This window comes from Phaethon lepturus, unplaced genomic scaffold (assembly GCF_000687285.1).
Source record: "Phaethon lepturus isolate BGI_N335 unplaced genomic scaffold, ASM68728v1 scaffold15120, whole genome shotgun sequence".
NCBI classification, from domain to species: domain Eukaryota; kingdom Metazoa; phylum Chordata; class Aves; order Phaethontiformes; family Phaethontidae; genus Phaethon; species Phaethon lepturus.
In genome coordinates, this window is record NW_010511340.1 from 266,925 (window position 1) to 284,379 (window position 17,455).

A 17,455-nucleotide genomic window follows, 5' to 3' on the forward strand; every position below is an offset into this window, starting at 1 on the left:
AAAACCTTACATGCCATAGTTATGGATTCCAGCTGATAAAAGAATATACATTTAAGTGTTTTTTAAATTTTTTTGTGGATGTCTGATACGTGCTTTGTCAGTCCTCTGAATGTGATTGCAGTTAGAAACACAGTAGTTTCTGTGACATCTTCAAATCTAAACAACATGTGCAAAGGAGGGATTAGTCAGCAGAAAGGTAATTGTATGGGATCCATAAGATGTTTGGTATTTGTCTCCATTCCATTTGGAAAAACTGTTTGAGAGATATACAGGGTAAATAAGCAGAGCAAGAACTTCAGTCCTCAGCTACTATATTTACGTGCACATATATACAGCCTTGTGACTCTTCTGTGGGCAGGATGCCATTGACTTTTCCATAACGTCAAGCAAGTGATTTATGTGATCAGGTGAAGACATGTACATGATATTTTTTTCAGCTCATTTCCTCTCTCTGCTTGTAATGTAATTTGGAGATAAATTTAAGTTTCTACCAGCCAATCTGCATCTTGTTGGAGACAAATGTTTAATGTTTTTGTATTATGATTTAAGTAACTTTCAAAAATGTTATTTCAGACCCAACTGCACAGATGACAACTGGCTGGATGAAGCACAAAGATGCTGAATTGCTTAAACCCCTATCTGCTCTCTGTGAGAAGTGCTGGGTATACAAACCCAGTGTAGGCCTAATCAATATTTATATAAAGAATGACAAAATGTTGCACAATAGGTTGTACCCATGTACCCATGGTATTGGCCAAGCCATACACAGTGCACTGAAGCTGAAGTCTGAGTAGCGTAAATCATTTGCTACGTAGGACTTTGGGAATCTGAATAAGAAGGACCAAGCTGAAGAACAGTTATTCCCAAGGCTAACTAGATGTTCTGTTGGTTATTGTGCCAGTCAAACAGCCATCCAAAATGGGACATTTTCTGAACTACTTTTTTTCAGTGTTGCAAAGGGATGATACTACTTAAGTCCTCATCTTTCTCTGCAAGGAGCTTTGCAGTGAAGTGAAAAAGATACCTAGACTCTGAACTCAAGAGATGGAGACAAAAATTTCATCATGTTCAGTTTCAGTTCAGGTTTTCTTTATAGCCAGAATGGATGTTGTGGGTCTTGATGAATTCTATCTTTGGGAAGTCCTTGGCTAAACTAAGGATATGCTTTGAAACTAGCACAGGTACCACTTCATAGTCCACTCCGTTGGACTGTAATGACATGCATCAACTGGAAGTGGACTGCTTTGTTACAGTAATCCAGTCCTGAAAGCAGAAGCAATACACAGAAGACCTCTCCATTATGCTGCCTTAAAAAGACTCTCTCTTCCTTGCAGACATTGTTGGTACTAAGGATGCATTAAACAAGGTTTGCTATTATTAGTAACCACTCCTTTTGATGCCCAGCCCCCTCAAAATGTCTCAAAGCTGTTAGAAATAAGGTAATGAATACTGCATTTAATAAACCAGAGAATTCTGTAGTTATAAACTCATCTTGTTACAAAAGCACTCCTCATTTGTGTCTAAATTCTCTATATAAGTTAATGGGAAGAACTATTGATGAAATTGATGGTATTGATGGAATTTGTAGAAGAATGAAACAGTGGGTACTGATAAATCACCAAGGAGACCTGTAATTTTAAAGGCTCATGTCTCTTTTTTTCATCATCATCTTCTGTTAGATTTGTCCAAAAAATGAGAACAAAACCAAAAGAAATTAGAAATCATTGTCTAATAAATGCTGTGCACAGGTGAATTTCATTAATAATTTATTTATAAAGAAATAAAATACAAATAACCTAGATACAAACCAAATAGCACTCAAAGATTCATCTTCTCACCCATAGCCAGCATCTACTAATGAACACAGCAAACAACACGGACACCCTCCTGAATCAGGCATCTTGCAGTTCAGTCCATCTGCTGATCCTCTGCAGCAGGCAGAACAGGATCATGTTCCAAACTGAAGTTAATCTCTTGTGGCCTCTCAAGTTCAAGATACACTCCTTGAAGCCAGAGTTTCTCTTTAAACCTGTTTTAGAAAGGTTGGTTAATATTGTCTATCTTTTTAATGGCAGCAGCTGCAGCATTCCCTTTCACAAGCAACACTGTGGTGGTTGGCATAGACTGTTCTCCGTGGTCTTGAGAAAATACAAGATTAGAGATCAAAAAAAATTATTCCAAACAGAACATCAAACACATCCTAAAACTCATCTTACTGACAATTAACAAATAACCACAGAGCACTTTAGTTATAAAGAACAGAAGAGATGAGAAAAGTGAGGAGAAATTTAACCTTTGTGTATGATCTACATGTTTTAATCATACTGAATTCTCTGTATGCCCTAAGTAAAATTAACGTGATCTTGCATTTGATTTTTTTGCTTTGGAGTATCTGCCATCTCACAGTAATACAGAAAAAACCTGAACAAAATGTACAGGATCAATGCTTAATCAGCTGGCCATGAGGGAAAGCATGCAGGCAGCTTACGATAAAAAGAGAACAGTTTTTGAATCAACATATGCAATAATTTTCCTTTCCTTTTATATTTTGCTCTACATCAAGATAGACAAACCTCAGGAATTTAAAAGACAAAAGAACAGTGCTCCTTCTTTTTTCTATGGCTTTTTGCTGTAGAATTCACTATGTACAAAAAGATCAGAAAATGAAATTCACTTTTAAGCAACAAATGCATTTTTATGTGACCAGTGTAAACTTAGAATTTTGAGTAGACCGTGAAAGACTAGCCTGACAGCAATCCCACAGATTCTCAACCACTTTCCCAGGCCACATTAACTATCACTACTTCAAAGCCATGACATTCCTGGAGCCTCTTTTCCATCACATTGCTCCACATACCTTCTAGAAAGAAAGCTGTTTTACTGTATTATCATTAAACCAGCTTTTCACTGTAAAACAGTCTTCCCATTTTCAGAGTTGTGTAATAAACATTATCAATAGAATTGTTCAGGTATTTTCTATGGAAAAACCTCTGACAGCAAGTCTTATTTTTATGTGCACAATCTCTTCCTAACCCCCACCTACTTCCCTGTGTTACCTCATCTTATTTGATGTTTCCAATGAAACAGTGAACTAATAGTAAAGTAAACCAGATTAGTAACAGCCACAGGGTATAAAAAGCTCTCTCATCCCTGAATACATTACTCAAAAGACAGGCAGTTCTAGCATCATAAAATACAGTTTTCAACTTCTGGAATACTTTGTATCATTAAGCTGTTCAGTCTTACATTAATATCTAGATTAAGATACCTAGATTTTAAAAAAATCATTTCAGTAAACTAAATACCTTATTGCACAAACTCCATTTTCTACTGTATTACAAGATGTTTCATCTAACAGAATTGCCGGTTCTGATGAAGAATTAAGTGTAAAAGGCAGTCACATATTGTGCATTTCATTTACATTATGCAAAAATTCATAGGATTAGGAAGAGTGTTTGATGTGTGCATTGTAAATTAAGGTCCTTACAGCTATTGCAGTGTTACAAGATGTAGCACAGAGTAAGCTGCAAGTTACCTTACTGGGATACGTTTAGCCACTGGCCTGTGATCTCGCTCACAAGGTGTGTTGTGGGCTTGTACTAGCTCAGTTGTGGTGACATTCACTTCTCCTGAAAAGTATCCATCTTCCCATTCTGATTTAGCCTGAGTTACAGTGGAAATTTCTGGGGTTTTATTTTTCTCTGAAACAAAAACATGTACATTAGTAAGTGGAAACAGGGTGCTCATTTAATATGGCCACAATGTGCCCAAAAGCATGCAGCTGGCAGGATGAATCACCTATCACTGTTACGAAAGCAGAACAGCATGCCTTTCCAATTTCATTGCTGGCAACACAGATGTATTTCCCAGTATCAGCAAGGACTACATTCCTCTTTAAAAGGTAATAGGTATCTCCTAATTTCTCAATCTGTAAAACAACAGAATGCACATAGGAGATTATTAGTAGCATAAAACAAAGTATCTTTCCCTCAAGAAATATTTCAATACCATTAGAACATACACTGATATCTCCAGATACCACTTGGGTATCATCCTTTGTCCAGCAGACACGTGGTTTGGGCTGTCCATGTATAGTGCAGTGCAGGATTAAATCTTCTCCTTCTTGTAGAGTTGTGTGTCCAAATTTTTGTATGAAGCTTGGCTGTTTTCCTTGTACTGAAAAAAAATTATTCAATGTAATTTAAAAGGCACAACTAAAGCAACTGAAGAAAAAAAATCCCTTCTCATTATTATACAGTTCACCACAGTACATGACAAAGAGAGCCTTTATGGATGTCTGGAACTCAGGATAATTTGTTTCCAAGACAGTTAGTAGGCAGACATCATTCATCTATACAATACAAAATTTGTTGAAACACATCAATATTAAGTACCCAAGAATTTAATGCATCAGGATAGTGATATTAGTTCCATGGTAATGCTAAAGAATCATGTTCTTTGTGTAGGTACTAGGCAAGTCTACGTGGATTATTTGTTTCAGTGAAGGTGGAAGAGTAAATATTCCACAAAATTTTAAAGGGACAAAGTCAAGAAAGCAAACTTTGGCATTTAGTGCATTGTTGTACATCGTGCTCTTTCTTCACTTTTTCCCCCTATTCTTCTATTAAAAAAAAAGTTATTGAAAAAAATAAAAAAAGATTGATCTATACTTGCAACAATGATGAAGGCCAGAATGCGGCCTCTGTACCATTTTGATCAAGATCATTGTTTTGGCCATTAATACTGAAACCATGTACTACCAGATCATCTAATACAAATCTGATACAGAACAAGGACGAGCAAATAATTGTACTTCTATTGCAATAACCAGAGCACATGAGATTGAGTTTGTGCTGGCTTCATGTCAGCTGTGGGAAGACAGATGATACCTGAGCCAGTACAGAGCCTGGCTAATACAAATTAAACCATCAAAATTGTTTGAAGAAATTTCAGTCAGAAGCACCAGTTTGTGCTGAATGAAAGCACTGCTTCACGTGACATGCAACTTAATGAGCTGTAAAGCTGCATTTACTGGATCACTGTACTACTACCTGAGGTTCTACTTACATTCCACCTCCAGGGCCACAGTAAAAAAGATGACAACCTCAGAACTCAGACTAAGCATTCCTGATGCAGGGAATCCAAAGCAGCAGATGTTACACACAGAAGCACACACAAAGACAAATACTAAAACAAAAATGAACATTTTGCATTCGTATCACATGAAAAATATCATCTTGTTCCTCTTTACTATAAATTGTACCATGTGTCCATACTCTTTAACAAAAGTTACCAGCCTTCTCAGAAAGTCATTGACATGTAGGATAAGTAACAGAGCTTGAAACTGCTTTCAACTATGCCAGCATTACTCCACTGTTTTAGGATGAAGATTTTTTCTTTATGCTACTGTGAAACAAGAATCGGTATATGTCACAAAGGTGCCCAGGAACTTCTAAACTCAAATATATTGAGCCCAAGTATATTTTTGCCAAATGTGGGACTGTCAGCATGGTGAGGCAGACATTTTTATCCACTGTATTAAAAAATACAGTGCTTAGGTGAGCTCTTACTTGCAACAAGTTTTCAAGCTTAGCTGCTTTTACATTCTTCCCATGTACTGTAGGACCGAGGCTACAATATAGAGCCCGAAGAATATGAGTTTTACTCTCTCATACTCTTGTTAACCTAAGGTCTGTGTTAGCCAGCCCCAGAAGCTCAATCAACTCAGTTCTTAGTTGTTGAAAGTTAGCATGCGCAAGCTGCCACCACCATTGCATTGCAAGCACCTGAAGTACAGAAATCTGGGATCTGCAGCTTCACTTCAAGCAAGAGAACTAAGCTTACACCCCTGCCTCCTCTTTACAGTCAGCTGGCAGTAAGTCACAAACAGTGCATGATTAGCTTGTATTCCAGTGGAAAACATTAAGTGGGCATCAACCACTCCTTATGGTATTTTTGGCTGGTTTCCATTACTTGTGTGGTTTGTATTATCTTGTGAAGTTAGGCTTATCTCATACCAGGATGGTTTTTACCATTTAAAAAAAAAAGAATTAAAAAAAAAAAAAATCTGAGTCAAATGGTGATAATGATCAGAATCCATCTTGTTTTTTAATCTGTAAGTCAGCAGAACATAAGAACTAAAATGACCAGTTTCTAGAGAGCAAAGGGAAAAGTATATGCAAAGAAAACGATGAAGTGACAGTTACTACAGCTCTAAGGCAGAGGCTAGAAATCAGCAGGGAAACAAAATCTGCTGTAAAAGATTTCATCCTTTGTCAAAAACCTTCAAAATAGAATGGATGTTTCTATTTCACCAATGGTTTTCCCATTATATCATAATGAAATATCAGAATAAGCTAAGACAACTTGTCAATTAAAAATTACTTCTTGGCTGGACATTCCATGAACCACAAAGGTTAGAAGGTTAGAATAGAATCCAATCTCCTGGATTGTGGAAGGAAAACATTTCAGGTAGTCAGTGGTACTGAAATCCTATTCTGATGGCTTCATAGAAGAAGTTTGTCAGATACTAAGTATTTCATAAGTTATTTGCAGGAATCAGTAGAGTTCTGCTGTAAATTGGGGAATCAGCAAGGAAAACTCAGCAGCCTGGAGCAATGTAAAAACTGCAGGTGGAGACACCATCTGCATCGGCTTTATCACACAGCTTTCACTCCTGCCCCAAGTCTCTCTCACACACAGGTAGTACCAGGTCAAGCCAAATTGTTTTCAGCAGCCATTTTTTATTACTTCACTTCTGTTTGATTCACTCACTTTGATTCGCTCAGCATTGCTCTAAATTAAACTGCATTTATTGTTTAGAGCTTTTGTCTTAGTCAAGCTCCTAACACAATCAGAAGGAATTTTATTAAGGAATACCAAGTGGGTCTCATGACCCAACTGATCTGAAATATCCATAATCCAGAGCTCCAATCTCCTTGAATACCATGATATAGCCTCATTAAAGGAAGTCTGAGCAGTAGACTGTCAGAGCTTTAATTTAGTTTAAGACACAGCTCCTCTGAGCCACAAAAGATACACACACAGAAAAATTACTAGCTTACCCTAGGAAAGTCTCCAAAGAAAGGTCCAGAAATAGGCACACCTTACCAGCCATTTGAGAGGAAGCCACCTTCTCCATTGCAGCTCCAGCCACATCTGATCCAAAGCAAACCAGGGGAATGCCTCATTCTCCCTTTGCCTACTGACTCACACCTGGGCCCTCAAACAGGCTGCTTCTTTTGAAAAATGAAAATAATTAATCCCTTTCCCCTCCAAACTTACGCACTTTGTTTAAATACCCCTTCACACAACTCCACATCTTGTAGTCAGGCAATCTCATTCACCACTTACTTTCTTAATAGGTGTCTGCATATAGGGAAGGAGGAAGGGAGGTTAGGTTAATAATATGCCTAAACATATTATTTTTGTTGTAAGGCTAGAGAGATTGAGATTTAGATCTGCTCTTTAAGAGAGCAATTGGAAAGATGTAAACAATTTGGGGTCTTGAAGTAACTATAGGTTCAAAACCGTGACTGTGATGAGGGAAACTCAGCACTGTAAACCAAAAAGTAGCAGAACCAGAACAATACAAAACACCTAGATGTCTTCCCTGCTTCTATGGTATGGTTAAAACAAGGAAGAAGTGGAGCATGTACAACACGGACTATTGAAAAAAAGGAGGGCGGGGAGGGAGAATTACGTTTAAATTACTGCTGAAACAGAATGAGTGTGGTTTTCTTTCAGAAAAATATTAGTCTATCATGAGACTACATCACTGTCACTCTTGTTTTGAAGATTATCTGAACAGAAAACAGCAGAAATTTTCCAGCAAAATCTTCTGGGCATTCATTAGAGTCCTTAAATAAAAAGTATTTAAACCCACATTGCCAACACAGCAGCAATCAGCATTGATTACACTTTTGTTTACAAAGCAAAGCATTAAAACCAGGAGACTTTCAGTATCCTGCTGTGTATCTGGTATCTCTAATGTCTCAATTTTTTAAATCTTGTTTCTTGCAGCAATTAAAAGTGTGGCTGGTATCCACATGCCCATAAAAACTTTGCATTTAAAACTATTCCTTATTTAAAGTAAATGCGATACCATACTCACAAAACCAAGTTTTATTAATCTAAAATTCACAGAAACATTCAAATTTTCAGATTAAAAGTTTAATGACAAAGGGATTACGTACTTCTAAAATGATTTATTAAGATCTACAGATGTGCTGGGGCAATTTCTGGCCTTATATTTATACCTTTTTGCATTTAATAATTATAATATCTGACTATGCAAAAGTTACAACATTCTCAGAAGTGACAAGGTGTTTGTTTTGACCTTTATTATTTCACAGTGTCTGTTATATAGCAATAGCATGAATTACATACTTACGTGTGCTCTTGAAAATAATAGTGTACTTATATTTTAAAAGTTGGATTCATTTGCATCTCACTTTCTTCTCACAAGTCAAACATGAAAAATATTATTTAACATTTAAATAGGAACTCAACTCCAGGATTTAATCCAGTAGTAGGAAGCTTATTTTTCACAGATAACATGTCTGAGTAAAAGTGAAAGTAGATGCACTGGCATAGGAGGAGGTCATAAGCCACTTCAGCTGCTTTTGAATCAAACAGCAAAACTCAGGCTCACTTTCCTTAGAAAGGCAGCCGGCTTCCCTGGGTGACAGGTAATCTATTGGGATCTTCCATATAAGCTTTAGACTCATTTAATTTTAATCAGGATGTACAAAGAACTCTACATTAACTTACCCTTCCCCAGTGGAATAATTTCATTTTGTCTTGGCATAGTTGGAGACAAGATCACCCTTGACATCTTTTTTCTGACGCTCTGTTGAAATCTGGGCTACCTAACTTGTCAGTGGCAACAGGCATTTATGGTTGAAGATGGAAAATGAGTGTCAATCTCACCAAGTGTGGCATTTCACTGCCATTCTGCTTTTGTAGTTTTGTAGGCAGAGTGACTACAATGACTTTCTAGACAGAAGCAGCTTAAAAATGTCCTTCTCCAGACAATAAAATAGAGCATGTGTGGTGTTTCAACACCACATCATAGCAGTGAACAGTTATAGGGGCATCATGTCAATACAGCTTCCTCACCTGGAAAGCCTTTCCTGGAGCACATAATCCCAAATCAAGTATGAAATACCAATGCCTTGAAAAAGTCCATTAAGGTAAAGTACTTTTATATCTTGTTCAGTACATGAACTACCAACAGTACTTTCAAAATATGATAAAAAAGAGAAAAATAGGTAAGAAAAAAACACGCCTTTAGCAACAAGAGTAATTTCATGAACTATTTAAACTATAATTCAGAAGGAAAAAAAAAATCAGCATTGTATTAATTTTAAATGTTTTTCTGCTAAGGGAGCAAAACATAAGTATACTCAGACATAAGCAGCATGATACACACTCAGAATTTTACTAAAGGCAGAATATGCTTGTTCACAGGCATACACAGCACAGATTTGTAAATGTTGGAATAAAATTTACTCTCGCTCTGAGGCTTCTCTTTACCTCCTCCCCTCTTAGAGGAAAGATGACCGTCCTCCTTGTTATGCTTGAAACTCTGAGTGTAAGCCAAACTCCAATGAAAGGCTACACCACCGGCTAGCTTCTAAATCATATTAATAAAAAGACGGAATAAATCCGACTTGGATTCAAAGTTTCATCTCTTCACACAATTTTGTAAACTGGCCTTGTATACTGGCTGTCAAATCTCAGGTAAAGCAAGTAACTGAGATCTCTCCCACTTGTTCTAAAGCCTCTTAAATGAAGTTAACAGAAACAGATTTAATGCAAATATTTATGAGGGAGGAGGTCTGCATGCCTGCTCCCTTGTAATACCCTAGGAGCCTGGATGTACATCAGGAAGTGTTACGAAGGAAGGGAAAGAATTTGATCCATTCATCCGTGTACACTTGTCCAGTAGATCTATGTCTGTTTGTTGCCTTTTTAACTCATAGAGCCGATTATCATAAATAGTGAGCTGTCTTTCTGTAGAGTGCCAGCAAGCAATCAGATCCAACTACAACTACAAGTCTAGATCCAAGCCACCTCCAATTCCTGCTTTATGACATGATGAAAAGTTCACAACCTTTTTTCCTGTTTTGATAGAACTACAAGTGATTTTGTGAAAATTTTTCCAAGCCGGGCTGGAATCCTAACTCTAGCCTTGCTTTCTGAAGGATAGACTCACCTCACACTGTTTTGCTCAACAAATGGCTCTCCTCCAACAAAAAATGTCAAATGCATATCTGAACTCACACACTGGCTATACAAAAAAAGACAGAAAAATATTAATTCTAGCACTGAACTTTCTGTAGTTTTCAAGATGAAGGATGCACAAGTTAAAACAGCAATGCAGCTTTGAGCCCAGCATCTACAGAGCTACAATGACTCTTTCTGTCACAAGCCTTATGACAGTTAACGCTTAATTTAAACACCTAATTCTGGCGGAGGCAAGGCAGAAAAGGAGAGAGAACATCTCCACTTTCACTCCTGTTTTTTTTGTGTGCATATACTTAGCCTCAATACTGAAGGCAAAAATGCCTGAATAAGTGGCCCAAGTATTATATAAAGTTACTTACAAATGCAGAAAATAAGTCAAAAGAACATCCATGATTACTTTTAATTTTTGAATGATGGCAACTCTCAGTAAAGAAAGAGGACTGAAGCTCAGCCATCACCTAGAAGACCAGTTTTCAAATAGATAATGAGTGTTATGAACAGGATAAAGTTATCAAGCACTGGCAGCTCTGCAGCAGGCCAAGCCTTACAGCATGTAGGACAGCCATTTAATGTTGCTTAATGTGCCTCTTCTGTAAGTCAGCTTGCTCACATAGGTTCTTTGCTGTATGTTTATAACAAACATACATGAAGTCACATAGACACAAAAACACTAAACTGAATTTTACTTTTATGAAAACTGAAACATTCAAAATCATACTAATCATTGAAATTAGCTTTACTGTAACATGGAAAGTACACTTTAGGAAAAAAGGTGATTTTTATACCTAAGAGAATTCTTAGGTATAGGTATAAACTTAGAAAGTTGTTCATTAAGGGTAATACCAATTTTAGTTCGAATTTACTTTGTTCCCCTGTCTGGACACCACCTCCTCCTCCTGCTCCCTATCGTATTGCTGTGAGGTTATATTCCCTTGAGACTTCTCCTGTTTCAAAGTTACAGGAATTTTAATAAAGTTGCAGTCACTGGGCCAAAATATCTAAATGTCAGTCTTTAATCTCACTGACCCCTGGCAATTTGCAATATATATTCTGCTCATAGCATGCTACACAGTAAAAGGCTTATTAATTTCAGCAATTTATGCAAAAGTAAGTATTCTCTCTCTATGTATTTTTTCTAGGTCAATGCAGTTGTAATATGAAAGCTGCAAATCACAGATGCAGGAAAAATCATGTAGCTCTTTGTCAATTGTTTCTACTGTACAAATACAGCAAGTACTGGAGCTAAAGAATTAAGTCACATTTGAGGATTTATAAATGAAATCTTCCACTGGCACAGTTATGTCACTGTTATAAAATATTTTACTAATTTACTTCTTACAAACAAATTACTACCTTAATAAAAAATATTATTCGTGGTTGTCCTTGTCAAGAATGAAATGCAATATGTAGGTCAATAAAGTTCTGGTTTGGATTTACTGCTTTGAAGTTATAGGTGGATTATTAGAAACAGTTATATCTTTAATGTTATAAGAGGACAGAGGAAGTAACACAAGCATCCACCTAAGCAGACTGGTATGTTGGAACATGTCATTTTGTAAGCATTTGGGGTTTTTGGTCTACTGTATGCTAGGTGCCACTTACACAAATCCGGATGACTCTGGGTCAAATCTTTGCAGTGCAGCCAATCACAACTCTGTTGGAACTACTGCAGCTTTCATTTGTGGAGACTATCTGCTGGGCTGAGACAGATTTAAATCTGGTCTATGCCAGTGCAATCATGAATGGCATGATTTCTTTACTAAGAAGCTTTATCCTACAAATATATGTATTTTTTAAAGTGTGTAAGAAAAATGTGGTTGGAAATAGTACATTTGATGTTTAAAAAAAACATTTCAACACCCTCCACACCCCTTCGCAAAAAAAGGTATGTCATAAAACATATGTTGAGCTGAGCACTCTACCTGGATGTATCTTGACATTTAATTCCTAAAAGCATTAAAACTGTTTCCAACACTTTGTAATGTCAACATTTTTAGAAAGCAAAACTCTGCCTCAGATTGTAGAAAATCTTTGTAACTTTTTGAAAATCTCAGTATCATTATGAGAAAGGAAAATAACCACTTAATACTGGTGCTATAGAAACAAGCAATATATCAAGCATGACATAAAAGTGGTTTGGTACAGACTGTGAAAGCTGCAGTGTAAGAAAATAAATTTAATGTTGTCTTAGCATGTGAGAATTAAATCCAGTGAAGTCAATATTGTACTTATTTTGTGAATAGCCAGTACATTAGTGATATGCTAATATAGACGACACACAGCATTATCCAGTCTATTCCTGTAATAGGTGGCCTGTTACCTTTCACGTGGACAATGGCACTTGATGAGATAGTGCCGTTCAAATTTTTAGCCCGAACAACATAGAGGCCAGCATCTTTATCACACACCTTCTGAATGAACAAAGTATGCTTTGTCTCCTTTTGTAAAAGCTTTAAGTGCTCATCTGCAGTCAGTTTCTGGCCTTTCTTGTACCTGAAGCAGAGAGTCAGTTTTCAAGTCAGATTTATATCACTGTACGCCAAGCAGAACTTCACAAATTCACACAATCTCTATAACACTACATTGACAGCAAGAGATAGAGCTCACTGCTGTACTCTCACTCCTCAGTTTTAAAGTTATATGTAAATATGGATGAATATTTAAACAATTCAAACTGAAGGATAATACATTCCTAATACTAGAAAATGTGGTTCTGAAAATTATTTTCAATGGACAAGTCACAGTTATTTCACTGCAGTATTAGAGGGAGTAGCATGAAGGCCTGGGGCCCTCAGTTTTGTGCTGAAACACTTTTGCTAGTAAAGTGTTGAGTCAATCCACATTCAACTCATAAATAGGTTCTTCAGATGCATAAGCAACATACAAACTTTCAGAACTTGTGTCTTCAGCATAAAGAACAGCCAAAGGCCTGCTCCTCCACCCCAGCCCACTTAACATTTACTTAATTCACATCATCAGATAGGACTGAACAATGTAAGAGGAGTTATTTCAGAGAACTGTTGTTGTACTCTAACACTTGAGGATCTGTCACCATGCATTGGTATTGACTCCTGATTTACATATAGGAAGTGAGAGAAAATTCTCTCTTTTGATAATTTTCTTGCCTCATGATGATTGTTCTTGCAAGGCTCTTCTTGCCTCCTGATGTTTCAGCATAAACTACATTTAAACTAACATGAACACAGAAATGCTTTTCCACAGGTACATCCAATAAATTATCTACATCAGTACAAAAAACATGGTAGTGGTTAATTTTTAATTACAAAAACCCACTTTTTTTCTGTTTTCATAAATTTCTAATTTGCAAAATGCTTTCGGTTGAGTGTTGCTTTTTAAAAAGACCGTATTATCAACAGTGTATGTATTTTTGAGCTAAATTAATGCTTTCTTACGATAAAACAAAACTGAAGGTATCTCATTTCACCAACAATACTCCTCAAACTGTAGAATACAGGACTTAAAACAAAATAACTTTATTGATACCAACACAGTGTAGCACCAAGTTTGCAGTGTCCACTATTTTTCTCAGTGCTGCAGCAGAAAATTCAGCTTATTAAAAGCTTATAGTTTGTCTAATTCTTTACATGTGTAATAATAACCTTAATATCAAAATGTTTCCAATAAGAGGCATATCTAATTTTAATACAGTAAAAGAAAGGCCTCCATTGTGAAAGTCTAATGGAATAAGTGGAGAAATGACAAATGAGGTAAAATTTTAGGAAAATATTCCAACACATAGGGGACTACTACCAAAATCTTGAATCCTGCCCCTCTTTCAGTCCCTATTCCCTTTGGCAGGGAATTTCTAAAAAGTCATCTTAAAAGATATTTACAGTACATCATCTCTATTTTTCATAAATGCAGTCTAAATAGACATACAGCAATGCAAAGACAGAGAAAGGGTGCACACAAATATATAAAACTGGTTCTCTTAGTGTAGACATTTAGGGGTTTTTTTTTAACCTGTAACCTCTCTCCAGTTTTTGACAACTGACTCTCAACATACATATAAATGTGTTTCTCTATGTATATGTAGTGGCTATATAAATATTTTAGCGTGCCCACACGTGTATGTGTCTGTCCATATATAGTGCCAAGATCTTGATAAAATGCAGATGACTACTTACAGTAAATCTGGAGCATGCATTTGTTTTAAGAAATTATTGAACAAGTGGAATTTGTCATATTCCAGAATATGAAAACCATATGATATATTTGCTTAAAAAATATTGTGTATGCTTGCAGTAATTTGATGCTCTCATTATTCATAAAATTAAGTACAGAGAGATTATTTCAAGTAGGTTAATAGTCAAAAGCAGTTTTGAAGGTGGGAATCATGCAGAAGTGTGGAGTAGAAAGGATACAAGCCATTTATTCTAGCCTATAGATTAATTAATGTGGTTATAAGTGGTTCAAGAATGTCTTGCTACTAGGTATATTTACTGCTTCTCATTATAAGCTACCCACCAGGTCAGTGTAGGCTCTGGGAATCCCGTTACTTCTACTTCCAAAGTTACCGGAGAACCTTCCATGACAGTTTTGTTAGACAGAAGCTGGGAGAAGTTAGGCGCCTGTCCAGTTAGGCTGGCCATGCTGTTCTTTTCTGATGAACTTTTAATCTCTTCTCGGGTGACCAACTGCCTCTGACAGCTTCTGGTGGTGTCTGATTGAAACACGAAACCTGAGAATGCATCAGGCAAAGCATGCAGCCTGTTCTGGGTTTTAGTACAGTTATTCAAGTCATGCAATTGTTCTTGCGTTTCTGTCATGCTTTTGTGAAGTTCAAGGTGTTGCAAATGTGTTTTGCACAATTCACTCATCATGCTACACACTGGTTTGGCATTTATAGTGCAGGAAGCAGTGTTAGCTTCTGATATTCCTTGTAAGCTACAAGTCAAAGGAGATACTGCTCTGACTTTTGGACCAGAATCTGTTGAAGAGATACAAAACTTCTCAAACTGATCTGATGGGCTTTCCATTCTATTATTTGTAGCATCAGCATAAGCAGAATTGGTTAAGAGATCAGATGCTTCCATCACTTTTTTAATACTAGTGGTTTCCTGCATTTGCAAGCTATAGGAATTGACATGCAAGCTATGAGAACTACAACAGCACTGCTCTTCTAGCTCTGTTTCAGAACGCAAGAGGTTCGATTCTGGTGTCTCAGAAAGCGGTGGCAAAGAGATATCATCAGGTGATATACACTCATATTCATCTCCAGAGAGTATTTCTTCTGCCAGGAATTCAGTCTGTAAACTATCCTCTTTGGCTGAAGACAACAGCTCTGTATCCTGTGAAACAAGATCCTCACCAGCTGGACAGATAATTGGAATATCATCCAATTTATTCCTCTCCTTAAATTAGGAGAGGAAAGAAGAGAAGGGAAGGAAGAAGAAAAACAGAGAGAGAGAATGAGTTATCATTCTTTTAATGCAGAAGCTAGCAACAATACTTGAAACGTACCTTTTAATTAAGCTTAATATATTCTAAGAAACAGGAGGAAATATGTGGAAAAAGATAATTCCTCAGAAAATTTTGCAGCAGTTAACTGGAATTTCAAACTTGTTTGGATAGACTCTAGCAGCTATTACCATAATTATATATAAGCGTTTATTATAACAGTAACAACAAAAGAAAAAGTACCTCTTTCTATAAACAAAGAACAACCTGTGGATTTCCTGTAGGTGCTGTTTATAAAAGCATTTGGAAGGGGAAGGTGGAGGAGGAGGTGGCCTAATTACATCTAAATGGGAAACAGTTACATAGCAATAAAAAGATATTAACAACCAAGCTACTGGACTTTGAGAAGGCACTGGTCATGTTCAAGATCAATAGAATTAAACCAACATCTTTAAGATATTTTCTAAGCATTTTATATTTCCCGCATTTTTTGCCATCTGTTTCAAGATCTCATCTAAACATTAATAGAAAACAATGTTAGAATTATTTTTCTATTATCTTGGATCCAGAATTAAAAAAAGAAAAGTCTCTCATTATGTTTCAAAAAGAACTGGATGTGGCGTAAGTGCATTAATTTTAATCACAAAGCATCAAAAACATTATCTTATGTATTAATTACTTCTCTGCCTCTTGATTTTTATATAAATGTGTAATCACACATTCATTTGTGCCAGGGCTCTCAGCAAAGATACTCATAATGTTTTCTTATGCTATTCTCTCATTGTTGAGTTCTATACAAAAATATGTATCTGCTGAGCAATGCTTCTATCCCCTATAAACTGTTCACTCAAATCACTTGGGTTTCCAAACCAGGTTTCTTTGGCAGTATCCAGCAAAAAAGTGCAAAGGCACACGTTTCAGCTTTTTTTTCGCTTTATTGCTCTAAATATAACCTAATCATCAGTGCACAAAATTAACAAAATAAAAAGAAGTAATAGAACCTCACTTGTGCCCTGGTTCTGTAGATATGGTAGTTTTAATATAGATGTTTTTCCCAGTTAATACATTTATTATTTCAAAGCCATGTGATTCATGCCAGATCCATGAATGAATGACTGGAAAAAGATGGGATTTTACTGTGCACATTTTATTAAATAATTCAATTGGTTTGTAAGATGAAGTTTGGGTATTGAATGTGTTTTCCACAAGCATCCCCTGATGAACTCTGACCCCCAAGGTGTCTTTCAATATGAATTTTGAGTGAAATCTGGGCTCCATGTCAATGGTGAAACTCCCATTGACTTGGAATGGAGGTAACGAAATTAACATTTGTTTTGGCTCATCAGCAGATTACAGGACATCCTGCATTGAACTGTAGGCAATGTTGATGTTAGATTAATTTCTACAAAACATCACAATTTAGTGTCTTGTAGTATTGGTCTATGTTATTACCTTGCAAAATGGAAATGTTAAGAGTTCTAAATAAATTACCAATGTATCCTACCTTTCTAAAGACTTAAATATTGTTACTATCCACTCCATCTTACCAGAAAATTTCACATAGTAAATTACATCCAGGATCCCAAGGCTTCAAAATGTTCTTTAAGCTAAAGGAATTAATCTCATAAAATGTAGGTCTAGTTTTGTATTGCCTATATTTCTAAGACTACATTTTTCATTGACAATTTGGAACCTTTCATATTCATTTACTGTGTATCCATGAATAAAACATGCTTGTCTGCTAGGATTTTTATAATACTAAATGCATACCCAGTCTTTCCCT

At 36.3% G+C, this 17,455-nt stretch overlaps 1 protein-coding gene across 1 annotated transcript in view; it reads right to left on the minus strand.

Annotated features, from left to right (window-relative positions):
• Positions 1–12,479: 12,479 nt before the first annotated feature.
• Positions 12,480–17,455, minus strand: part of CCDC141 (coiled-coil domain containing 141) — a gene marked incomplete at its 5' end in the record, with an annotated part of 20,763 nt that continues 15,787 nt past the window's right edge. Inside the window, 2 exons of the mRNA XM_010283675.1 lie at positions 12,480–12,744; positions 14,740–15,626. Of these exons, the coding sequence (XP_010281977.1) occupies positions 12,480–12,744; positions 14,740–15,626 (1,152 nt within the window). The remainder of the gene's footprint in view (positions 12,745–14,739; positions 15,627–17,455) is intronic.